This window comes from Antedon mediterranea, chromosome 3 (assembly GCF_964355755.1).
Source record: "Antedon mediterranea chromosome 3, ecAntMedi1.1, whole genome shotgun sequence".
Classification (NCBI taxonomy): domain Eukaryota; kingdom Metazoa; phylum Echinodermata; class Crinoidea; order Comatulida; family Antedonidae; genus Antedon; species Antedon mediterranea.
In genome coordinates, this window is record NC_092672.1 from 28586416 (window position 1) to 28605531 (window position 19116).

At 34.1% G+C, this 19116-nt stretch overlaps 3 protein-coding genes across 3 annotated transcripts; all 3 read left to right on the top strand.

Annotated features, from left to right (window-relative positions):
- Positions 1 to 7699: 7699 nt before the first annotated feature.
- LOC140044257 (cationic amino acid transporter 4-like) lies at positions 7700 to 11535 on the top strand. Its single transcript, XM_072088735.1, has 3 exons — positions 7700 to 9271; positions 10047 to 10155; positions 10364 to 11535. Exons 1-3 carry the CDS (start codon positions 7700 to 7702, stop codon positions 10525 to 10527), a joined length of 1845 nt encoding a protein of 614 aa, XP_071944836.1. The 3' UTR covers positions 10528 to 11535.
- Positions 11536 to 15136: 3601 nt separating this feature from the next.
- LOC140044258 (cationic amino acid transporter 4-like) lies at positions 15137 to 16581 on the top strand. The gene is made up of 2 exons (XM_072088736.1): positions 15137 to 16395; positions 16569 to 16581. Exons 1-2 carry the CDS (start codon positions 15137 to 15139, stop codon positions 16579 to 16581), a joined length of 1272 nt encoding a protein of 423 aa, XP_071944837.1.
- LOC140043802 (cationic amino acid transporter 2-like) lies at positions 16538 to 17464 on the top strand. Its single transcript, XM_072088274.1, has 3 exons — positions 16538 to 16702; positions 16844 to 16952; positions 17255 to 17464. The coding sequence occupies exons 1-3, from the start codon at positions 16592 to 16594 to the stop codon at positions 17416 to 17418; spliced, it is 384 nt and encodes a 127-aa protein (XP_071944375.1). The 5' UTR covers positions 16538 to 16591; the 3' UTR covers positions 17419 to 17464.
- The last annotated feature ends 1652 nt before the right edge of the window (positions 17465 to 19116 follow it).

Below are 19116 nucleotides of genomic sequence, written 5' to 3' on the forward strand. Positions count from 1 at the left end.
CTATTGTTTTTTGATAAAGCTACGGTACTGTATGTAGTTAGGTATAGGTTAGCACTAAGGGGATCCGATGATAAAAGTCAAGAAATCATATTGAGATTTGTTTGCGGATTAAGCCTACATTATTTTGTAGGCCTAAATCGGAACTTCAGAAATAGTTTAAATTTTTTTGTTTTCTATTTTGTAATATGTGGTTTGGATTAATAACAAAAGAAAACTAACAGGTCATTGTCTTCTTACCGGTACATTACATTTCGGTACTTTGATTTTTTCAAATAAATGTCTTTAGATGTTTTAATACTATGTCATAAACAAATAGGAACACATCAAACTAACAAGCTATTTATTCATTTATGGAGTAATTATAGTTCTGTACTTTTACAGCTTCCTATTAAATTACACTGATTTAACAATCTATTACAACACAATTTAGAGTTGTATCAATTTTCTGTAACATTAGCATAATGTTGATTTCTTCGATAGTTATAAAATTGTATCTAAACCTACTATTGTAGCTTTGCAGTCGCATGAGGCTGCAGGAGAAACAGAATTCAAAACAAAAGTTAATTCTTCTCTATCAATATCTACTCAAACTGTTACAGTGCCTTTAATGTTTGGAACAACATTATCAACAACACAAGGACTTATTATTTTGCAAAGTGTTTTGCATAACACCACATCATAGATAATTAGACTCCGAGACGTTTCAATTATGTTTAGAGTGTCAATTTAATATCAATGGCAGAGTATGAGACTATGTATACCTGGTATAACAATTGATTATTAATTTAAAGATGTTTTATCCCCTAACAAAACAAAAAATGAAGAATAATATAATCCGACCAAAAACTCATTGTCTGACAGACAATTTAAATATTTTTTGTAAAGGTAAATAATTTTGTTTCGATCCAGTTTTTGGTCAAAATGAAAAACTATTATGCGACATTAAAATGGCATATTAAAAAAAAAATTCAAAACAAAATATTGTTTTCAGGGGGACAATATATCTTTAACTTGCTATTTTTGATACACCACCACAACAAATTATAATAATTATTAACAATAATTTAGTTCGGTCTTCTTTGATCTTGCGAATTTAGAATTTAGTTAAATTTAGAGTATTTTGTAATTATTAGTCCAAAGACTAACCAATTCCTTTTCTAAATTTTTACTGAACTGTTTTACCTCATTTTTTCATATTAGATATTCTGACAGTGCATCTCGAGAGCACTAAATGTCCACCATACCCACAGTATGTTGTAGACATCTTTCAAAACATGCTTAATGAGAAAGACGTCTTACATACGAAGGATCCGCCACAACAAAGTGAATTGATGGGTGATTTTGGCTTTATGGTTAATACAGTCGGACAAAAATTAACTTTTAATTTTTGTGCATTACATTCAAAAGCTGTACACAAATTATGGAGCTTGTATACTAGTGGGAGTCTTCTGAAAGGTTTAGTAGAATTATTAGTTCCTAAAGAACATATGTCTGAATTTGTTTCTGAATGGAAATTACGGATCGATCAACATCAATACGAACGTGTTTGCAAGAGTATCAAATTAAAAGGTAAGGAACAACTTACATCAGAACAAACTAAATGTTTATTTTAGAATAATAGTAAAGGTAAATAAAAGTAAAGGTGAATTCACATTCACCGTTGATCATGCTTCCACTGATCATGATTATGCCTCATTATTTTATGTAAACCTAAAATGATCAAATAACATGATCAGTTTAATCACCTTGACATGATCTAGTGGAGCATGATGGGGAAACACTATTAAGTTAGTTTAATAATGTGATTAGTTAATTTATAAGATAGAATCAACCATTCAGCCATTGATTTAGTATTGTGCGCAACTTATTGGCCCATCTTTTACGCATCAAAATACCTCACTACCATAAATAGATCATGTATGATTCTATATTTCTTTTTATTATGCTAAAATTATCATGCTAATAGATAATAATAATTAAGCCATAGTATTTTAATGTGTCAATTGAATTGACTATTTTAAAATCATCCTTAGACTGATCGTATTAAATTGATAGGTATAATTAAAAATAACCAAATGAAAAAGCTTTTAAACACAACAAAGAGTTAATAGATGTGAACAAATGGTTTTATTTTATGAGCTTTGTACAATTTTTGTTTACAGAAGAATTGTCAGAGTCTAGAATATCACCACCAGCACAAACAAAAAGTAAGTTTCCTTATCACTATAAAATTACATTTACTAGTTTATGATATTATTTTACTCTGGTTTAGCATAAGCATGCCATCATTTACTTATCGGAAACACACGGTATGAATAAAGTACAAAATATTAACCTACATAATATGTAGTGATAGGCCTATCATGTTTGATACTAAAATAAGTTGATATTATTTACATGTATAATCATTTTTGTATTAAAGGATATCCTACAATGTATTTTGAAAGATTGTTACACGAAGTTTGTAGTTTCTGGGAAGAGCATGGGAGCATTTATCTCTTGAAGTTATTACTATACGAGTATCGAAGCCACACAAGTTTAATCGCAATACAGAAGGCAGAAGATCCACATACTCTTTTCAATCTACTAGCTGGCTCAGGGATTCTCAACAAATCTGACGTGACTGTTGTTATAGAGGCTGTATACGTGAGTCGTTTAACTGGTTTAAACCAAGTTATCAAAGACCGGGTACCGTCATTTGAAGGATTCGAGAACTTTAAGGTTTGTCAATTCTCAAGAATTCGACAAAATTTGATTAGATTTGGTTTTGAAATAAGTACATCAACAAAGAAATTTATATGTCGTTCCTTCCAACTTCCCTTCAAAGAAGACGACCAATGGGGTTTAATATTTCACCTTGAGTTAAAGGGTCTAATACCAAAATTAGCTCAACAACTTAAAAGCAATGTGATGTATGAGTATAAAATTCTAACATCGGAGGATAACGTATGTGCATGATGGATGTTTGTCATTGTGATTGTGGTATTGTTATTCCACTGTAAAAACACTTCAATCAATTTATTTGTTCAACAAAATTTGTATTTGAAAAACGAGTCCTATGAAAAATTCAAACGAATTAAAATAGTTATCCTTGAATTATAATACTGTACATCGTTTACAAATGTTTTTTTCTTTTTTATTTCCAAACCGATTAACCAAATTGTTAAGTTTAAACTTATTCCTCTAAATGTTTAAATCATTATACATGTTAATATACAAATAATGAATGTTTATGAGTGTAATGGTACAAGTAATGGCATGAGGTAAATGATAAAAGGTTATAATATTGTAACCTTTCATCATTCACCAAATGCCATTATTTGTACCATTACACGGATATAAAACATTTATTATTTGTTTTACATAACATCTAAATAGATTCCTGTCATTTGAATCAAATAAAAGGTAGGCCCAAGGCCCAAATTTGATTCACATTGATAAAAACAGTAACATTTGGTTTTGAATAATATATTAAATATTATATATATATGGATTTTATAAACACGCATACTGTAGTGTTGATTATGTCAACCAAACAATCCTAGGCCTAGCAAGGCTTAAAACACCTAGGCCTAGCCTAGCATAATATCTAACAGGCCTAGCCTAGTTACTAGTTAGGCCAATTTACACAGACAAGCGGTAACGGTAGGAGGTAATTGTAAGCGAAAAACCGCGTGGCTTTTTCCATTTACACAGCGCGCAGAGTTCGCGAACGGAGTGGTGCGTGTAGGCCTCGAGGCTAATGCATGTTACAGTCACTGCTGGCCTGGATGTGACTGACTGTCAGTAGGCCTAGCACACACAGGCCTAAGTTTTAGAGGGAATTGTTGCCTAATAACGTACTAAAATGTATATTTTCTTTTCACTATCCCTATACGAACATTAGTCACGTCGTAGGTGTTTGTATTTCTGAATAAAAAGAAGAAGAAACTATAGGCTAGGCCTACTACGGCACTCGTATTTATTGTCGTCTTTCACTCGACGCACGCAAAAAAAAATTTGTTGATAGATGACGTCATTTCAATCATGTCCTTGGTTGGCAAGAATCCATAATTACCGCGCGGTATTTTCACAAAATCGAATCTGTTTCGATCCTGAGCGGATTTCCGCTCAACCGCTCGTCCGCTCCGCGTTCTGTGTAAATGGTCATAAGAAATAACATAGATTCTATTTTTGCGTTTTCCGCTCAACTTTACCGCTTACCGTTACCGCTCGTCTGTGTAAATTGGCCTTTAGGCTGAAAGGCAGCAATACCAAATACGAAACTTCGACAGGCAACTGGAACTAATCTAGGCTAATTATGTTTTTTCCAACGATTCCACGTGTCCCATTAATAATTCAAAATCCTACAAACGATCTAAAACTAATTTAAATGCCTTTTTTTATCTAAATTAGTACATCAATTATATATCTCTCTCAAAATTCTACTTTCATCGCAAAAACAGTCATAACATTCAATCTTTGCGGCGAAAGTACAAAATAGGTGGCGCTGTTGTATTTCAAAAGCAATAGTATAAAAAAAAATATTTTCCAAACGCGAAAAGATTTTTTTTCGTACTCGATCGTTTAATAGTGCGTACTATTGCACGCCATGTGACCCACAATCGTCCAATCAAATGACAGGAATTTATTTAGGTTTTATATAATTCCGATTATTTCATTATGATTTAAGGCAACAGCATGTATCAACATTGCTATTGATGAACTACAAACTTACATAAACTATTCATTACCATTCTGTTGAACATCTTAAAAATTGTATTAAAAAATATTATTAACTTATCAACAAAGACGTTGATTCAATAAAACATTATGTACTTGTTTATTCATAATTTACCAACATGTTTTTTATTATTTTAATTATTGGATAGTCATGTGGTTAATAGCACTTGTTATTTGTGTTCTCTGGACATGTTACCAAACAGTGCATTAGCTTTGTTCATTTCGACCACTTTCCACTGATTGTTTTCAACGTTACTAATAAAATACTGAAAATGAAAAATAGAAATTCGATTCGACTGCCAAAGTAACCAAGTCGGTCTCGTTTTCTAAGAGCGTAACTATGACATTCATGACCAATACATGTTAATCATATACAATTATTGAAAATTAATTATGTAAAGTCGAACCGAAGTAGGAATTATTAAGAATTAAGGCCAATTTACATAGACGAGCGGTAATGTATGCGTATTTTTCCCCCCAAAGACTTTCTCTGAAAGATACGTGAAAGATAGCCGAACTACTTCCTAAATATAAATATATTTTCTCACCCGCGATATTTCTTTTCGTAACAAGTTGGGGTCCCTTCATGAAACGTCATAAAATAAACATGAATATTCATTAGTCATATCCATAAGGTGTGACGTAATACCGGCCTTTTGCCACTTGAGAGTCTCATTTGCACTTCTTAATTAGGCCTACAATTAAATTAAATCGTCTAAATTCAAGAATAAAATGTGTTTTTTCAGAAACAGAAATCATTTTAGTTAATAAATTGCTTTTCTATGGTATAGACCCAGATGTTTTAAGTTTTAGGGCTATTTTCCGATAGTTGTTAAAGCAACATATCATGATTGTATTTATCTAAATAAATTTATACCGATTTCGTTACCGATTTTGTCAGTATAAAATGCTATGATATATTGCATCTTCAATTGAATGTCACAAAACAATTCGTATAAACAATTCAAAACAACAGTTTAATTAAAATTAATCAGTAGCATTTCAACTGGATGAGAATATAAGGCCTAATTATCTCTATATCGTGATATTAGATGCCAAAATATTGTATACTAGACAGGTGAATCTCAGAAGGTTTAATGGATTGGCTCCCCCAGTCACAACAGGCAACAGGCAGGGCGGGTGGCAAAGGGCCGGGTGGCAAAGGGCCGAGTGACAAAGGCCAGGAGGCAACGGGCATTCATTCATCACAATGAATATACTATACTTAGAATTGTAAAAAAATTATAAAAATACAATATTGTGTGTATAATGCATGTGATGGGGAGTTTCGAGGAAAAAAGGCCACGGGGCGTTTATTTGAAGGGTGTGGGCGGAGTGGTGTGGGCGTTTATTCCAAACGCCGTTTTATGTGCGTGTGTGTGGGCGGGAGGTAGCGGATGGAAGACGATCGTCTATTGTATAATACGGCGTTTATTCAGGTTAACACAGTACGTGAATAATGTGATATTTAAAAGTGGATTAAATAACGATTTAAGAGAGATTCTAACATTTTATAGAGTTATTTATTTGTTAGTTGTCAATTATTTTCATTTATTATTTGGTTAATTTCAAGATGAAAAGTATATAAATGATTGTTTTATTTTCATAGCAATTTTTTGTTTATTTCAATACAAGTAAAGCTGCCGAAGCTTATATTAAACACACAACTATAATAACAATATACGCTATTCAATCATTACAAAGGGATCCCCGGTCAACTCGTTTTATACAATGGTTTTATGTAAATAGGCCTATGATTGAAAGGCTTGATTCTTCAACCACCAACAGTTGAATACACTGATTCTCGTAGTAAACTGACGTGGCATGGAAAACCACAACATATGGTAGGTAAAACAAATGTTATTTTGATCTGTAACGTGCTTTATGACATGTTTATGTATCATTCAATAGACTTAGGCCAATGTCAAGTAAACCTCATTGTAATGATTAAGCCAACTGCGTTGCAATATTCTGTTTATTTTAACTATTGCAATATATATATCTCTCTTTGAGCCCGCTGAGTAATTGATCCTATCTGAACACTTGTCACTAACTTTGGTGGGTTGGGCACCAACTTACCCGTGTAATTGAGCATTGAACAGGCTCCTTATGAACCTTAATTGTCGCTGTTTCTCCCATGAGATAGGCCTAGATATTGACAAACTAGACCTATCAACATTTGGACCAGTGGATCGCACATCATGTCCAACAACAGCTTATACTACCACTAAACAGCATGGACATGTGCACGGCATTCCAAGTTGTCATGATAGTGTAGTGTTTTATCATTGTTTAATTTCTGGTTTGTTCATTTTGCTGACATCAATAAGTTAGTATGGTAGGTTAATTGTTGTTGCAAATAAACATTATACAATAATGCAATACATAATGTTGTGTATAGAACCCCGCTTTAAAGCATAATACAATTAATTTAATTTAAATGTCAATATAGCCTACACATTTGTGAAAATTGAGATATGTTTAGCATATCATGTTTCGAGTTAAATTGGAGGTAAGAAAATCCAAGTAGGCCTATAGGAACTATAGAACGAGCCTAGAAAAATCTATCGGGAATGGAGTGCATTTTAGTTCGATGTAATAGGATTATGATTTATCACATGGTAAGATACAATTAGGCCTACTGGGTTAAATCAATTGCGTATTGGCTTTTTTTGCAGCATGAAAAAGGCCGGCCTGCAATCTTTTTTTTTCGTAATGTATGCCTAAAAGTGTTAGAGAAAAATAAAATGTTTACAAAAGCTGAGCGTGCATTAGAATAATTAATTATCACCATTAGATATCACTCTTTCGTTATATATGTAGAACTAACCGTACGGCACGTGATACGTAATTAACCAATGGTGTTAGTTGTTGTTATGGTTATAATGCTTACAGTATTATGTATTTTTCAGATTTAGCATACATATTGATTTATGGAATATGCTTCACAACGGTTGAAGAGTTAAATAGCATTAACATGTCACGGTCGAAAATCTTAACAAATATTTCACGAACTAAGTACTTGGATCCATCCGATCTCCAGACAGAATTCAAGAGATGTCTAACAACATCAGATCTGGTCATGGTCGGAATCGGCAATATGGTTGGATCTGGAATTTACGTTTTAACTGGAGAGGTAGCAAGAAACGTTGCTGGACCGTCAATAATATTATCATATATAATTGCAGGATTTGTGTCTTTGATGGCAGCCATTTGTTATGCTGAGTTTGGTGCACGAGTTCCAAAAACAGGTTCTGCTTTTTTGTATGCTTACGTCACTATTGGAGAAGTATGGGCATTTTTGATTGGTTGGAATCTCATTCTGGAGTACATTGTAGCGTCAGCCGCAGTCGCATCTGCATGGAGCGGTAGCATTGATCAACTACTTGGAAACCAGATAGCAAATTTCACGATAGATTATGTACTGAACGGCGAAGCATGGGAATCCCCTATATTGGGAAAATATCCAGATTTTGTTGCCTGTAGCATAGTATGTATACTAGCAGTGGTTGTATGTACTGGGGTTTCATGTTCCTCAAAAGCCATGAACTCCTTTGTTTTTCTTAATGTAACGATAGTCATAGCAATGTTTATAATATCTCTGACCAAAGCGGATATTTCAAATTTTAGTGCCGAAGGTGGATTCTTTCCATTTGGTTTCCAGGGTGTTATGGCCGGAGCCGCAACCTGTTTCTTTGCTTTTGTTGGGTTTGACGTCATAGCTTTGGCAGCCGAAGAAGCTTTAACCCCAAGCAAAAGCATGCCAGTTGCTTCATTATTTTCAGTTGGTATTGTAATTTGTTTGTACGTTTTAGCTTCAATAACTTTAATATTACTTGTTCCGTATAATGAAGTTGTGCCCAAAGCAGCATTTCCAGCAGCTTTTAAAAACGTTGGTTACAGATGGGCTGAATATGTAATTGGTATTGGTACTTTGATTGGAATGAGCTCAACGTTGCTTGGTTCTCTATTTGCTTTACCACGATCTGTTTACGCCATGGCCATTGAAGGACTACTTTTCCCATGTTTTGCAGTAGTGAGCAAACGTACACAAATACCAATCATGGCAATTCTCGTCTTTGGATCATTGTCTGCTATACTTGCACTCTTGTTTGACATTTCGGCTCTTGTTGAATTCTTATCAATTGGAACATTGATGGCATATGCTATGGTGGCAGCGGCTATAATTGTTGTAAGATATAAACCATCAAATCACCAAGATGCAGACGATGTATTGTCAGATAGTGACACTAATGATAGTTCTTTATACACAGGATCTTTTGTTCCAACCGAACGAAAGAAATACGGAACTATCAAAGAACCATTTCAGGAGATTCCAGTAATCAGTAACCTTCCACCAGGAAGAGCTGTTTGCATCTGTTACTTTCTCTCGGTTGTATTTCAATTTCTAACAGTTTTAATTGTCATTTCAAATGATATGTCAAATTGGTGGGCGATTATGCTGGCCTTGGTATTTGCAGTGTTAGCCATTCTGACATTTATTCCAATACCACTCCACAACCAAAACGAAGATATCGCAACATTTAAGGTAGCATATGTGATTTTATTCTACAAACAAAATAATATTTTAAAGTTTTTATTTTAAAAGCATGCATGTGTACTTATATTTTCATAATGCACATTATAAAAATACTTTGCCATGAGGGTCTGTGGTTAGAACTCTGTGCTGAGGTGTCTTAAATAATAGGCCTATAGCTATAGCTTCAGGAACAAACACATAGTGTTGACCTAAAACTCTGTATATTTGTATAGTGTTCTAGTTTAAATTTACTATTTTGTCCGAAGCGCCAAAGTAGTAAATCTACAGTTTGTCACGTGATGTTCTTTCAACCAATCACTAGACGATAAATGATGATAATCTATTAGTATACAAACAATGAATGTTTTATATTCGTGTAATGGTACAAACAATGGCATGAGGTGAATGATGAAAGGTTGATATTTAACTTTCATCATTCACCAAATGCCATTATTTGTACCATTACACGAATATAAAACAATCATTATTTATTTTATATAATCTAAATAGATACCTGTCATGGATTTTATAAATGCACCTACTGCTAGTGTTAATTATGTCAACAAACGACCAAACAATCCTAGGTCTAGCAAGGCTAGATTTTTTTTTCGTACACGAAAAAAAGTACTATTAAACGATCGTTTAATAGTGCGTACTATTGCACGCCATGTGACCCACAATCGTCCAATGAAATGAATTTATTTAGGTATTAAATAAAATGTATTATATTCGTATTGAGATAATAAGTTCCTTTTTTGATAATGATGCACTTATCCCATTGCAGGTGCCATTTGTACCGTACTTCCCAGCACTGAGTGTGCTCTTCGACATTTTTCTGTTAGTGAAATTACAAGCATTAACCTGGCTTCGGTTTATCGTCTGGGTAACTATAGGTAAGGTCCATTGATATGGTTTTAAAAGTACATTTGTTCCACAGGGCCTATTTCTGCTTAACATGTGGAAGAAAACTAGTGATCTGTTCGTGGTTGTTTGTGTAAAGGTGTCAATATTATCCAATGGTAGTAGTCAGATGTTTGCGCCATTAAATACCTTTTAATTTCTAAAACATTACAGAGTTTTATTTTTACTTTATTCTTAAAGGGTTGCTGATATATGGATTTTATGGCTATCATCACAGTGTAGAAGGAAAGAAAATAACGTCGGACGGTGAAAAAAAAGATTACCAGAGAATGTCAAGCGACCCAAACCCAATTCACTACGGGACAATTGAGATGAGTAAACTATCAACAAGTAAATTAGATTAGATTTAAATCTTTTAATTGACGATGAGGCAAAGAGGCTGAAAAAATGATTTCATTTATAGCGTAATTGGATAAAAAGTATTTGTCTAGACGACCATTTCATATGGCTGACATCACATTAAAATGAACCAAAACAACAGTAATTCTTGACCTCATTGGACATTTCAACACAGATCGTTTTAATTATATCACATTTCTAATATATATAGAGTAATTTTTCTTTGTATAATGTCATGTGACCATGTCAAAGAGCAAATTATCTTAAAGATATGTAGGCCTATCGCCTGGTAAAACAGTAGGTCATAAATTAGCAGCTTGAATAGATTTTACTGGTTAATCAGGCGGGTTTATGAAGTCAAAATAATATTATGTACATTTATATTAATTGTTATTTAATGCATGCTGGACTTAGTGGTTAATGGTGTAATTTACGTTTTATATAAAATCAAAATATTAATTTTTCTAAATAAAATTTTTTTTTTATCTACTGTTACATTTGAACCTCTGTACTGTATCTCATTTAAGCCTGTTTTTCCACTAGGCGAGTTTATCCGCGCAAATCAATAGCATTACGACGCATGCGTATTCATACAGTCATTCTATGCATGTGGCGGGGTGTTTATTCGAGGGAAAAAGGCTCGGGGCCTTTATCCGAACGATGTACTGTGCGGGAGGGGGAATGTGGAGGCGTTTATTCAAGGGGAAATTTATTGAAAGCGGGACGTTTATTCGAATAAATACGATACGTGAATAGTCTGAAAGTCGATCAAATATTGATTTGTGAGAGATTATAGCATTTCTATAGTTCCTGTATTCATCTGTTAGTATACAGATATTGTCTGCTTAGAGGTAAAATATAAGATTTGACTTACCTTTGACTCAAAAATGATAAAAACACATTTTCGGGTCAAATTATTCTTTAAAATGTCAATGGAATAACTGTATGATCAAATGAAAGCATATACAATATGCTAACCACTGCTACCCAACTTGTATTGAAAATATTTAATTATGAAGCTATTTAAAAAGAAATGTGCATAATATGATTACTTTTATAAAAAAAATAATTAATATTTGGTTTATATAATAATTTTATTTATATAATATTAAAAAATGTAAGTGTTTGGAAGAATTTGGCATCAAATGAAAGCCCATAAAATATTTTATTCATTGCTACCCAACTTGTATAATTGAAAATCTGTAATTATGATGCAAATTTTTTTTGAAAAATATGCATATTTTATTCATTTTTGACAAAAATGAATATACTAGATAGTGTAAATTTATTTTGGTCTATTTATAATATTATATAATTCAAATGTTTGGAAGAAATATTTGGTATCGGAGGAAAGCACATAACATATGCTATCCATTGCTACACAACTTGTATTGAAAATCTTTAATTATATGATGCTTTTTTTGTGGAAAATGTGAATATTTTTTATTAATTTTAGACAAAAATGAGTATAAATTAGTATAAATTTATTTTGCGTTGTAATTCGATCTAGTGTATAAAAAATAAAAGCCCATAAAATATGCTTCTACCCAACATGTATTACAAATTATAACGTTAACTTTTTTGAAAATGACAAAAATGAGTATACAGTAAGTAGGTGTTAGTGTTAGTTCCGCATTTACACATCAACCAGCCTACGCCCTGTGATTGCGATCGTAAAACCAAAAATGCCCAAAATCGCTTATCAAAACAATAACAACAAAAAAGGCATATATCCACTAATCCCTCATTATTTAACCCTAAACCTTTCGTTGTAAAGTGGATTGCCTGATTAAAATGAGTTAATAATAACATACGTTGTAGTCTGATGACGCCAGTCTTTTTGTAGTGTGCCATTTGTATTTTAAAAGAAGTATTTAGAGTTGAAAAAAAAGTTAAGTGGATGGCGCCCGGCATTACAAAACATTCAAATCCAATGATAAAAGGAAGGTAGGCCTTATATGTGCTTCAATTCAATCTTCTTCAATAATTCGTTTCACGGTCTATCGATAACCCGTGATGAACCCATTAGGCATATAGGCCTATGACTAATATTCGATATGCCAAACACAGGTGTTGAATGAGATATAAACAGCGAGTTTCTGTATACTCTACTAACTTTTTGAAATGGATTTATTTATAGAAATTTCATCACAAAAAGAACAGAGCTGAGTTTAGGCAGGAGATGAATATTAATTATAGAATTCTTAGCGCTCTTTATCCATTATTTTCAACATATTATTTTCTAAAAATAAGAGTTACCAATATATATGTTTCAAATAACAAGTACTAACATGAGATACATAAGTCTTGCCTGATTATGAGTAATCATCTTATTATTTATTTATTGTGAAAATTGTTAATAAATGCTGTCACAGAATAAATACTCCTTACACTAAGTTCAGTTTTTTGCTATGAACTTTTGACTCTGTCTTGTTTAAAAAAAAAATAATATCTATCTATTTATTTTATAAAAGCAGAATATTTCATGGGTGGGCGGAAAACGAGACAAAACATAAAAAAGCGGGACAATTCCACCAAAAGCTGAACAACTCCGCCAAAAGCGGGACAGTTGCAATCTATGGTTGGTGGTTCATGTTTCAGTCGTAGGCCTACAATTTCATTCATTCATTTCATTCGTTTTTATTTCACAATGCATCAAACTTCATAAGTTATTACATTTTTCTAAAAAATTAATACAATATGCACATTTTTCAAATGTTATAGGCTTTCATTTGATACCAAATAGTTCTTCCAAACACTTAAATTATTTAATTATATAAATAAACACAACAATTACGCTACCAAATATTCATTTTTTTAATAAAAATAATCAAATTATGCACATTTTCCAAATAACTAGCTTATACATACATTAACAATTTCAATACAAGTTGGGTAGCAGTGGGTAGCATATTGTATATGCTTTCATTTGATACCATACATGTCCATTGACATTTAGAATAGATATAAGAATAATTGAACCCGAAATGTGTTCTGTTCATTTTTGGGTCAAAGGTCAGTAAAAGCAATTCCGGGTATTTTTTCGCTAACAGTTGTGTTAGACTGAATATAAATATGTATATTCTGAACAATTTTACACCAAAAGCAAAAAAAGTGGTTGACGAGATATAAAAACCACACATTTTAAACATTTGACCCCAATTTTGGTCATGTTCGCCCCGGATGCATACAAATCTGACCCAGGTCCTAGACTATAATTACTAATTAATGATTGCTTGGCAATAAAGTATTCATTTAGGTCTAGGTCGTTTAAATAATAACAGAAGAATTTCCATCAATAAGCCTACATTAATAATAAAAATATTATTATCAGTAGTATAGGCCGAATTAATAACAATTCATCTTCTTCGAGCACAATCACCGGATGTTCAGCGCGCCTCGTGTACCAGATTACTACCGTGAGTATTGACCAATCACAAACGGTCTTTCGTCACATCTATGATGGAAGGGCGAATAACAAATGAGGGCGCTATGTATGCATAGTTTAAATTGTTTAGTTGATTAATTTTTTCAAGCAAGTTACATGGCGTAAAAAGTTGTCGCGTGATGATGTGGACTAATCTTCGCGAGTTCAAGTCTCAGTAGATGACTTTTGTTTATTTATCGCCAAACGCGAGTGTTGCCACTCGAAAATTACATAGTCAATATCATCGTACTCGAGAATTTACTGGATGTTATATGTTTAATGATAGGGACACGATAATGATGCGAAAATATACGATTTACGATCATCGCAGCAGTAGTTATGTGATGCAGTCTCAACCAATCACATGTAATATAGTTGTCTATTCTTTTCGTTTGTTATTTTGTTATTAATTTCATGAATGCACTATAGCAATCTGTGGTGCCATGGAAAAAACATAACATATGGTAAGTAAAACGTATGTTATTTTGATTGTTTTTTTTATAGATAATCAGTAGGCCTAAACCTAAGCCAATTCCAAGTAGTCATATTGTAATTGCACTCTCTTTAAAAAGCATCTCTCTTTTGGGCCGTTAGGTAAGTTGTTTTATGCACACTTCTCGCTAACTGTGGTGGGTAGGTTACCAACATGTTCGAGTTAAATAACTTTAATTTGCGTTGTTTTCTACATGAGATTAGGCATACTGTACATAGGCAAGGTATTACCTATACGTAGCTCGCCTAACCCATATTTATAGCAAATAATTATAATAGTAGGCGACCGTAATTGTTACCAGCCTACACATTTAGGTGAATTAGGATACCTAGCTTGTCACGTTATTGGAAGTAAGGACATCTGTTGAGTAGACCTATAGGAGCTACTGAACGAACCTTAGAAATAGAATACTGTTCAGTCTGACTGTGTCGGGAATTGAGTGTGGCACAGTGAACTATTTTAATAGGTTCTTGTTCGATGGGATAGGTAGGATACAGGCCTAATATAATTTAGCCAACTGATTAACCACGTGTTTTCAAGATATAACATTTCATTAGATGGAACTAATATCGAACTGCACGTGATGCACAATTAGCCAATGACAAGTATACACTCAGGTGTGTTATAATAATTCATATGTTTTTGTTTCAGATTTAGCATACAGATTTCTTTAACGGTTAAAGTGTCAATTAGTATGACACAGTCAAAAATTTTAACAAATATTTCACGAACTAAGCGTTTGGATCCCTCAAATCTGCAGACAGAATTCAAAAGATGTCTGACAACATCAGATCTGGTCATGGTAGGAGTCAGCAATATGGTTGGTTCTGGTATTTACGTTTTAACTGGAGAGGTAGTAAGAAACGTTGCTGGACCATCAGTAGTAGTATCGTTCATAATTGCTGGATTGGTGTCTTTGATGGCAGCTATTTGCTATGCTGAGTTTGGTGCACGAGTTCCAAAGACTGGTTCTGCTTTTATGTACGCCTACGTCACTCTTGGAGAGATATGGGCCTTTTTAATTGGTTGGAATCTCATTCTGGAGTATATTGTAGGAACAGCCGCCGTGGCATCTGCATGGAGCGGTAGCTTTGATCAACTACTTGGAAACCAGATAGAAAATATTACGATAGAATATGTGCTGAACGGTGAAGCATGGGAATCCCCCATATTGGGAAAATATCCAGATTTTGTTGCTTTCGTTATAGTGTGTGCACTAGCAGTGGTGGTGTGTCTCGGTGCTTCATGTTCCTCCAACGCCATGAACATATTTGTTATACTCAATGTAACGATAGTCATTGCAATGTTTATAATATCTCTGACCAAAGCGGATATTTCAAATTTTAGCAGCGGAAATGGATTCTTCACGTTTGGTTTCCAGGGAGCTATGGCCGGAGCCGCAATCTGTTTCTATGCGTTCGTTGGTTTTGACGTCATAGCATTGGCAGCCGAAGAAGCTTTAACCCCAAACGAAAGCATGCCAGTTGCTTCATTATTTTCTGTCGTGTTTGTAATTTGTCTGTACGTTTTAGGTTCAATAACCTTAATCTTACTAGTTCCGTACAATGAAGTTGTGCCCAAAGCAGCATATCCAGCAGCGTTTAAAAGCGTTGGTTATCAATGGGCTGAATATGTCGTTGGTGTTGGCACATTAATTGGAATGGGCTCCGCGGAACTTGGCTTTATGTTTGCCATACCTCGATCTGTTTACGCCATGGCCATTGAAGGACTACTTTTTCCATGTTTTGCAGTAGTGAGCAAACGTACACAAATACCAATCATAGCAACTCTCGTGTTCGGTGCAATGTCTGCTATACTTGCTCTCTTGTTTGACATTTCGGCTCTTGTTGAATTCTTATCAATTGGAACATTGATGGCATATGCTATGGTGTCAGCGGCTGTAATAGCTGTAAGATATGAACCATCACATCAACAAGATACAGACGACGTATTGTCAGATAGTGACACTCATGATAGCTCCTCCTGCACAGGATCATCTCTACCAACCAGGAACTACGGAAGTCTCAAAGAACGATTTCAGAAGATTCCAATAATCAGTAACCTTCCACCAGGAAGAGCTGTTTGTGTCTGCTACTTTCTCTCGGTTGTATTTCAATTTCTGGCAGTTTTGCTTTTTAATTCAAATGCCATGTCGAATTGGTGGGTGATGTTGCTGGCCATATTATTTGTAGTGTCAGCCATTCTGACATTTATTCCAATACCACTCCACAACCGAAATGAAGATATTACGACGTTTAAGGTACCGTAGCGTAGATGTTATTTTACAAAATTTTACAATATCTTAAATGCCTTTTAAATCAACATAGCCAATAAGAATGTTCCAAAGAATTGTTAAAGACGAGGTTTTATCTAAATGTTGTATTATTTTATTCTATTCCAGACGCCATTTGTACCGTACTTCCCAGCACTGAGTGTGTTCTTCGACATTCTGTTGTTAGTGAAATTACAAGCAACAACATGGCTTCGATTTATCGTCTGGGTAACTATAGGTAAGTCCATTTAAAAGGGATTCAAACGTGGGGCTATCCAGTTTTGGCCCTCTAAACTATATTCAAAATGTCATTGCACCATTTTTAGGCCCTGGGCCCCCTATTTCAAATTCCTGGGTCCGCAGCGACGCTGCTGCTACGGCACGGTTCGGGCATGCTACAATATTATACGAATATTAGAACAAACGTTGGCGACGGAGAGGTTTAAAGGTGTTCTTTTTATTTACAAGGTTAGGTGTTTCAATTTTTTCTTCACTTAAATTGAAATAATATTTACACTTTCACAATGTGTTTTTAAAAAGGCTTGCTGATTTATGTATTTTACGGCTATCATCACAGTGTAGAAGGAAAGAAAAGAAGTTCTGGTGAAACCAACGATTATCAGAGAATGACAAACGACTCAAGGCCAATTCACTACGGGACAATTGAGATGAGTAAACCACCATCAACAAGTAAATTAGATTAGATACAAATCGAGAAATTTACATGGAGAAAAGCTGCCATTAACGTGATGCAAGTGCTTTAAAAAGGTGACAGAAATAACGTCATATGAAGTGAAATAGAGACACGCATTCAACGCAGACAATTGAGATGAGTAAACCTTAAACAAGCAAATTAGATAAGATGTGAATCGAGAAATTTACATGGAGATAAAAGGCTGCATTACGTAGACGAGTAAAATAGAGACACGTACTTACCATTATTCATTGACAAACAATAAGATTAGATGTTAATCGAGAATTTTACATGGAGAAGTTGAATTAGCAGAACTAGCATTATAAATTGTCAACTTTCTGCAGTACTTTGCTGTTACTTGTTACTGATCTGATTAAAATCTTTTAGAGGTGGATAAACGTGTACAAGCTTTGTATTTTTTTGGGTTATCTTTCCATTGAATTTCTTTTCCTTCATACTTTACTCAAGGCAATCTAACAACAATACACAAATACCAACAGTACTGACTATGTACATGTGTTCTCCGCGGCGTGCGCGGTGTCTGTTATGCATTGTATCGCAGCCACAGATAACACCTTTGATCTCTGGAGCTCAGTATCCTATTGATAGATTGTCTTGCTTTACTCTAAGAGTAATGCAGCATTCATACCGAAAAACAGAAATCCGACCAGAACTATGTAACTAATAAAAGTATCCGTGACAGTAATATTAATAGACCACCATTATTATGTGCAGGTTTTATGATATGAGTAGTTTTAAAAAACCTGTTTCTTTTCAAATTCACCAGTTTTTTTTCGTTGCTTCTCTATTGTTAGTCAACTGAAACTATTGTTAGTTGAAAGGCTGGTTACATAACCTTTACAGCTTAATCACACTTAGCATTAAGACCCAAAAATTAAAAAAAATATTTTTTTCCCCGGTGAAATCTTATGTACGAGAATTTTACTGTAGGCGGAGAGGTATGTACTCTGGGAGTGTCGTCTAGTATAATGTGTTATTTGGTTATCAATTTCAAGGTAAAAGGAAGTATAAATGATTGGTATTTTTGTAACAGTCTTTTATGTGGCTTACCTGACTATGAGATTGCAAAACTTCAGCTAGTTCAAAACACTGCTGCAAGGATGATCACTTTGACTAAAAAGCGGCACAGTATTACACCGGTGTTGAAAGAACTTCACTGGCTGCCAGTGTGTAAGAGAATAACGTTTAACATCTCGCTGATCACTTACAACGCGTTACATGGGCTTGCCCCTGATTATATTCGCGAGCTCATTTCTGAATACATCCCGTCGCGCTCTTTAAGGTCTGGTGATCAATTTCTTCTAACATTACCAAAATCATCCACTGCTTATGGTAGAAGGTCTTTTGCAGCAATAGCACCTTCATTATGGAACAAACTTCCACTCTTTGTGAGACTTGCTCCTTCAGTCAGTATTTTTAAATCACGACTGAAAGCCCATCTGTTCTCATCCGGTATTAATTAACTTATTTATTCATTCATTTATTCCTTCCCCGAAACCTTGACTCAGAAATACCGGGATGGTGTCCGGCGGGGGATAGTTTAACCCTAGCTTAAGTTGTGCATGCTTCATTTACTCTCTATTCTTAATTCTGGCCCCGAAACCTTAACTCAGAAATACCGGGATGGTGTCCGGCGGGGGATAGTTTTACCTTAGTTAAGCATAGTTAAGCTTTGTTACATTTTTTT

What these genes read in the sequence shown, in the direction of transcription:
- LOC140043802 (XM_072088274.1), top strand. Translation starts at nt 16,592, where the DNA reads ATGTCGAATTGGTGGGTGATGTTGCTGGCCATATTATTTGTAGTGTCA. An exon ending in AAGATATTACGACGTTTAAG is followed by an intron (nt 16,703 to 16,843) that starts GTACCGTAGCGT and finishes ATTCTATTCCAG; the next exon opens with ACGCCATTTGTACCGTACTT. An exon ending in TATCGTCTGGGTAACTATAG is followed by an intron (nt 16,953 to 17,254) that starts GTAAGTCCATTT and finishes GTTTTTAAAAAG; the next exon opens with GCTTGCTGATTTATGTATTT.
- LOC140044257 (XM_072088735.1), top strand. Translation starts at nt 7,700, where the DNA reads ATGTCACGGTCGAAAATCTTAACAAATATTTCACGAACTAAGTACTTG. An exon ending in AAGATATCGCAACATTTAAG is followed by an intron (nt 9,272 to 10,046) that starts GTAGCATATGTG and finishes ATCCCATTGCAG; the next exon opens with GTGCCATTTGTACCGTACTT. An exon ending in TATCGTCTGGGTAACTATAG is followed by an intron (nt 10,156 to 10,363) that starts GTAAGGTCCATT and finishes TTATTCTTAAAG; the next exon opens with GGTTGCTGATATATGGATTT.
- LOC140044258 (XM_072088736.1), top strand. Translation starts at nt 15,137, where the DNA reads ATGACACAGTCAAAAATTTTAACAAATATTTCACGAACTAAGCGTTTG.